Source organism: Nanorana parkeri, unplaced genomic scaffold (assembly GCF_000935625.1).
Source record: "Nanorana parkeri isolate BGI_ZX_2015 unplaced genomic scaffold, ASM93562v1 scaffold1283, whole genome shotgun sequence".
Classification (NCBI taxonomy): Eukaryota; Metazoa; Chordata; class Amphibia; order Anura; family Dicroglossidae; genus Nanorana; species Nanorana parkeri.
The window spans coordinates 419,613-425,808 of NW_017307551.1; the positions used below are offsets into that span (position 1 = coordinate 419,613).

Consider the following 6,196-nt stretch of genomic DNA (forward strand, 5'->3'; position numbering starts at 1 on the left):
CAGCTAAAGCCTTTGAAAAACAAGGTCACCTAGTGAGGCGGCCTGGGCAGAGAAAACAGCGATGTAGGTTAATTCTGCCCACAAGACGCACAGCGCACCGGAAAACGCATACAAGCCAGGAAATAAAGCAACACAAGTGAATGATACTCATCTACATGCTACAGATTTTTAAATAGAACCGTTCTGTCTTCCTTGCATACTTTATTTTAGATGTGCTTCTCTATGCGATGCAGGCAGATCATGGCTGGTAGGAGGAGCTGGCAGGCTGCTGTACATAGCTTCCTGATAACATCACAGCACCCTGTGTCAGTACTCTTCTCGGGAGCACTCAGCCCTGATGCAAACAGTGGGAGGAGTTATGCAAATATCAAAATGCCTTGATGGGTGGGCGTTAGGGTTGCCACCTGTCCAGGATTCACCCGGACAGTTCGGGTTTTAAATGCTGTGTCCAGGCTTCATGGCAGCAGAAACCCGGACACAAGATGTCAGGCAGACAGGGGCAACCAAAATTAAGATAGGGGCTACTGACCCCCCCACTGAAAACAGTCTCAACTGCGATATTTACATATTAATGGGTGGCACTATTTACTTATGAATAAGCCACGACTCATTCTCCCCCCAAAAATGTTTGCGCGTCGCTAGAGTGTTTGGGTTTCGCTTGAAGAAAAGGTGGCAACCCTAGTGGGCGTCAGTCTGGAGGCTGTATTTGCATAGGTAACACCCACATGTGATGATGAGCCTCCGTGATTGAAAGAACAGGCAGCCAATGAATGAAAGGGGCGGGGCCAGGGATTGACTCGGAGAGAAAGCGTGAGATGATGCTGGACTTCCTCCAGCCAGGAAAGGAGGCGGAGCTCTACCTGACATGCTGCAGCTTCTAATGCACATTGTGAGGAGCTCCCAGTGTGCAATGATAGCAGAGGAAGAGGAGAGGAGCCGCTACAACTGTGCAAGACTGAAGGGAAGGACGCAGGTCAGATAGAAGACTGAAGGGAAGGACGCAGGTCAGATAGAAGACTGAAGGGAAGGACGCAGGTCAGATAGAAGACTGAAGGGAAGGACGCAGGTCAGATAGAAGACTGAAGGGAAGGACGCAGGTCAGATAGAAGACTGAAGGGAAGGACGCAGGTCAGATAGAAGACTGAAGGGAAGGACGCAGGTCAGATAGAAGACTGAAGGGAAGGACGCAGGTCAGATAGAAGACTGAAGGGAAGGACGCAGGTCAGATAGAAGACTGAAGGGAAGGACGCAGGTCAGATAGAAGACTGAAGGGAAGGACGCAGGTCAGATAGAAGACTGAAGGGAAGGACGCAGGTCAGATAGAAGACTGAAGGGAAGGACGCAGGTCAGATAGAAGACTGAAGGGAAGGACGCAGGTCAGATAGAAGACTGAAGGGAAGGACGCAGGTCAGATAGAAGACTGAAGGGAAGGACGCAGGTCAGATAGAAGACTGAAGGGAAGGACGCAGGTCAGATAGAAGACTGAAGGGAAGGACGCAGGTCAGATAGAAGACTGAAGGGAAGGACGCAGGTCAGATAGAAGACTGAAGGGAAGGACGCAGGTCAGATAGAAGACTGAAGGGAAGGACGCAGGTCAGATAGAAGACTGAAGGGAAGGACGCAGGTCAGATAGAAGACTGAAGGGAAGGACGCAGGTCAGATAGAAGACTGAAGGGAAGGACGCAGGTCAGATAGAAGACTGAAGGGAAGGACGCAGGTCAGATAGAAGACTGAAGGGAAGGACGCAGGTCAGATAGAAGACTGAAGGGAAGGACGCAGGTCAGATAGAAGACTGAAGGGAAGGACGCAGGTCAGATAGAAGACTGAAGGGAAGGACGCAGGTCAGATAGAAGACTGAAGGGAAGGACGCAGGTCAGATAGAAGACTGAAGGGAAGGACGCAGGTCAGATAGAAGACTGAAGGGAAGGACGCAGGTCAGATAGAAGACTGAAGGGAAGGACGCAGGTCAGATAGAAGACTGAAGGGAAGGACGCAGGTCAGATAGAAGACTGAAGGGAAGGACGCAGGTCAGATAGAAGACTGAAGGGAAGGACGCAGGTCAGATAGAAGACTGAAGGGAAGGACGCAGGTCAGATAGAAGACTGAAGGGAAGGACGCAGGTCAGATAGAAGACTGAAGGGAAGGACGCAGGTCAGATAGAAGACTGAAGGGAAGGACGCAGGTCAGATAGAAGACTGAAGGGAAGGACGGAGGTCAGATAGAAGACTGAAGGGGAGGACGGAGGTCAGCTGGAAGACTGAAGGGGAGGACGGAGGTCAGATTCCAAGTGTATGTAAAGCCCAAACTTTTTCTAAGTTTTAAGTCTAAGGATACAGTAGGGAAGGTTTATATCCCCCTAACAGGTTATTTGTTACAATTTGTGTTCCAATAGGGAGATTTCCCCTCTCTTCCTGTTCTGGAGACGCAGCAGGAAGCGAATTCCCCTTTTATACAGTTGTCACCAGATCTTCCATTGGAATATTTACCCTCACTTGCTGTTTTGGTGACAACTCTTTCTCACTACTTCATGTCACGGTAGAAATAAGAAGGGAGAACACAGGCAGCATCAAAAACCTGACCAATGGTCTATGCCGGGGGTGAGCAACCTGGACATTCCAGCTATCCTGAAGCTACACATTTCATCATGCCTCAGGGAGTCACGCCTGTGGCTGTCCGAGTCTTGCAATGCCTCATGGGACTTGTAGTTCCACAGTAGCTGGAGTGCCGCTGTTGCCTCCCTCTGATCCAACCCTCCCACTTGCCTGATCCTTCCAGAAACATAATCTGTATCATTTTTTTTTTTTTCAGGGAATGTTTCCAAGAACTGCACCAGCGATGGATGGTCGGCAATGTACCCCTCAGCGTACACGATCGCCTGTGGATATTCAACCAATGACACGCCGGCCGAGCAGGTATCCTCTGCTTATTTCTGTCACGTGTCATGTTCATAATATATCCCCCCCACTTCCAGGTGACATTGTAATATATATATCCCCCCACTTCCAGGTGTCATGTTCATAATATATCCCCCCCACTTCCAGGTGTCATTGTAATATATCCCCCCACTTCCAGGTGTCATTGTAAATATCCCCTCCACTTCCAGGTGCCATTGTTATATATATATATCCCCCCCACTTCCAGGTGTCAGTGTAATATATCCCCCCCACTTCCAGGTGCCATTGTAATATATCCCCCCCCATCCTCGCCGTGCCATTGTAATATATCCCCCCCTGCCAGGTGTCATTGTAATATATCCCCCCCCTGCCAGGTGTCATTGTAATATATCCCCCCCACTTCCAGGTGTCATTGTAACCAGATAATCAATGTTATCCACTTCACCTCTCAGTAATATCACAAGTCACGATGTTATGGCTGATCGGTGTTTATCCATTCCACACCAAACTGGAATGCCCCGACCGTTGGGGTCCTCGAAGCAACTGGTGGATGGTGCTAAACGTGGTGAGCAAATATGTTGCTCAATCCTCCCTCAAAAAACCGCCATTATAGACATTGGTCCATCATCATTTACAGGACAAGTGCAACTTTTTGGATCCACCAGGGATCCCTTCCTCCATGACGTGTGACTTTGCCTGATGAAGGGACCCCCGGTGGTTCTGAAACATCGCCCCTGTCTTGTATGAGATGCTGAACCAACGTTATTAAAGGAGAACTATGAGGGGGGAGGGGGGGGAGTGCTTTTCACTCACCTCATAGTTCTAGCCGACCTGTGACAATGAGACTGTCACAGGTCGGCTCAGTAGATCGGGAGGTGAGCGAACACATACCGGGTTCGCTCACCTCTCGATCCTGTCGCGGCTCTCTGCCGTGACAGGGGAGGGGCTGGATTCCCCTCTCCGATCTGCCAGCGCTGACTGGGGGAACGGACGGGGGAGGGGGCGGGTACAGCTGGCTCTGCCTCTAGATAGGCAGAGCCAGCTGTCACTCACGCAGCTGGGCGGATCCCGTCATCTACGTTGGGATCTGCTCCGGCTGCGGCGTCTCAGTATACCGCGAGCTGTAGCTCCCTATATACTGAGCTTAGGGTAACGGGAGGACGCTAGTTTGTGCTAGTTTACCCTAAGGAGAACTATGGGGAAAAGCCCTGACCCCATAGTTCTCCTTTAAAGGCCGTGTTATTGCGAGAAGATTGAGGCTTGCTGGCAACATATTGACCTCTGGGCCCTGAAGGTTTCCTGACCTTGCCCCTATATGGGTCCCACCGCCAGACCCCTAAAGTTGCTGCCAAGCTGTATACAGGATATATCCACAACGTGCATTGGTAATCTCTGTACGGAGGGAAACTTTAATGGCGGCCCGATCATTCTCTTCATTTGATATTGATCACTCATAAACTACATTCAGTTCTCTTAATTAAGAGAATGTAAAGTGCGGGTTTGGCGGCCGGTGACGCAGCTTTTGCACAAGTTGTTTATCTTAGCCGAGGCGCACTTGTTGGGATGAAACCTACATTAAAAGCGGGTTCGAGTGTTCTTAGTCATGCGTCTGCCATAATGCTGGGGTTGGAGGAGGGTGGGGGAGGGGTGGAGTGTAGGAGGCATACGCGGTTCTCTATCACATGGATCCTCAATGGATATCGATGTGATCACGGGGATGCACACGCTGATGCACACGCTGATCTCAGAATGACCTCAAAACATTTTTAAAGAAGAACTCCTGGAAATCAAAAAAATGAACCCTTGCAGTGGGGCTCGTTTTGTCTAGGGGCTCAAATAAAGCAGATATACTCCCCTGATCCTCAGTCCCACCGCTTCACTAAAGTGGAGGAAAGTGAAGTCGCTGGCCTGGCTGAGCTGTCTGGTAGGGGCACCGAGAGCACAAGACTAACAAAGTTATTGGTCAGGTAAAACAAAGATCACATATACTTAAAATTGGTGATACAATGATACCGGTTTTTCGGTACCGAGTACCGATATTTTTTTTTCCCCGGTACTCGCCGATACCCAATACCGATACCGGAAGTCCCATTAAGGAAGCCAGGAGGCGTGTAATGACTCGCCACCCGGGAAACCCGATTAGCAGGGAAGCCGTCTCCATGCTCCCTCATCACCAGGTGACAAGGGAGCATAAAGCCAGCTTTCTGGCCAATCGTGTAATGACTCGCCGCCTGGTTTCCTGATTGGCCGACTTCCCGACCAATCAGGAAGCTAGGCGTCAAGTCATTACACGCTGCCCGGCTTCCTGATATCGGAAGTTCGTGTATCGGGCTAGGCATTGGAGCATTTGGGCGAGTACGAGTACCCTGCCAAATACTCACTATCGGCACCAATACTAGTATCGGTATCAGTGCATCCCTACTTAAAATCAACTTCCTGGAGTTCAACTTTAAATGGTTCCCTTGTTTTGGGGGAACCTGTCAGTAGAGGAATATGGGAGCAGCTTTTGCTGGCTGGTTGTTAAAGGTTAAAGACCCGGGGGCTAACATTTCCAACCTTGCTTTGCTCCTTAAATAAGTCCCCTCCTTGGAACCAGCATGCAACCAGTGAAGTTGGAACCCCCAATTTGTGTACTGGTTCCAGCTTACCGACTAAGTCGTAAAAACAAGGAGGAATGTAACCGCCATGGAGCATGCACCTCTACAGTGAACAAGTCAGCAGTGGCCAGTCATATGTGTACTCTGACAGACACCCTTTAACTTTTCACACGTGTGTGATTGTCTGTGATCTTCTTCTCTCAGCAGACTGTTTTTTATGGAACGATAAAGACGGGTTACACGATCGGACACAGTGTGTCTCTGACCTCCCTCACTGCGGCCATGATCATCCTCTGTCTCTTCAGGTAGGGCTTCACAAAGTGCAACAGTGTCATGATTATATTATATATGTGGTGTATATGTGGCGTCAAGTGTAGCTTCATGCAATTGTCATACCTCCTGAGACCCAGGCTGTGCGGACAGTATGGCATCTTTCTGACTCGTCAGGATCCACAGGCAGTGTCAACTCACCAAAAGAGACTTTGAAAACCAGTATAGTTTATTTCAGGCTTGGAAAGTTAGAAGGATGTTTTCTGAGCATTGTTTGCAGTGGTGAAAAAGCTCTTCATATAATAACCTTTTAACTTTTCAAAGTATATATAACCCAAAAAACAATTAAAGAAGCTGCTATGATAGCACAGGTAGACTATGAGAAACAATACAGTATATGTTCCAGGGGCGTCCCTTCAATGTTTGCTGCCTGAG

At 49.2% G+C, this 6,196-nt stretch overlaps 1 protein-coding gene across 1 annotated transcript in view; it reads left to right on the plus strand.

Annotated features, from left to right (window-relative positions):
* The window catches only part of LOC108797477 (vasoactive intestinal polypeptide receptor-like), a 166,796-nt gene that overhangs the window by 104,025 nt on the left and 56,575 nt on the right, over positions 1–6,196 (plus strand). The window contains exons 5-6 of the mRNA XM_018569074.1: positions 2,809–2,912; positions 5,696–5,796. Coding sequence (XP_018424576.1) covers positions 2,809–2,912; positions 5,696–5,796 — 205 coding nt within the window. The remainder of the gene's footprint in view (positions 1–2,808; positions 2,913–5,695; positions 5,797–6,196) is intronic.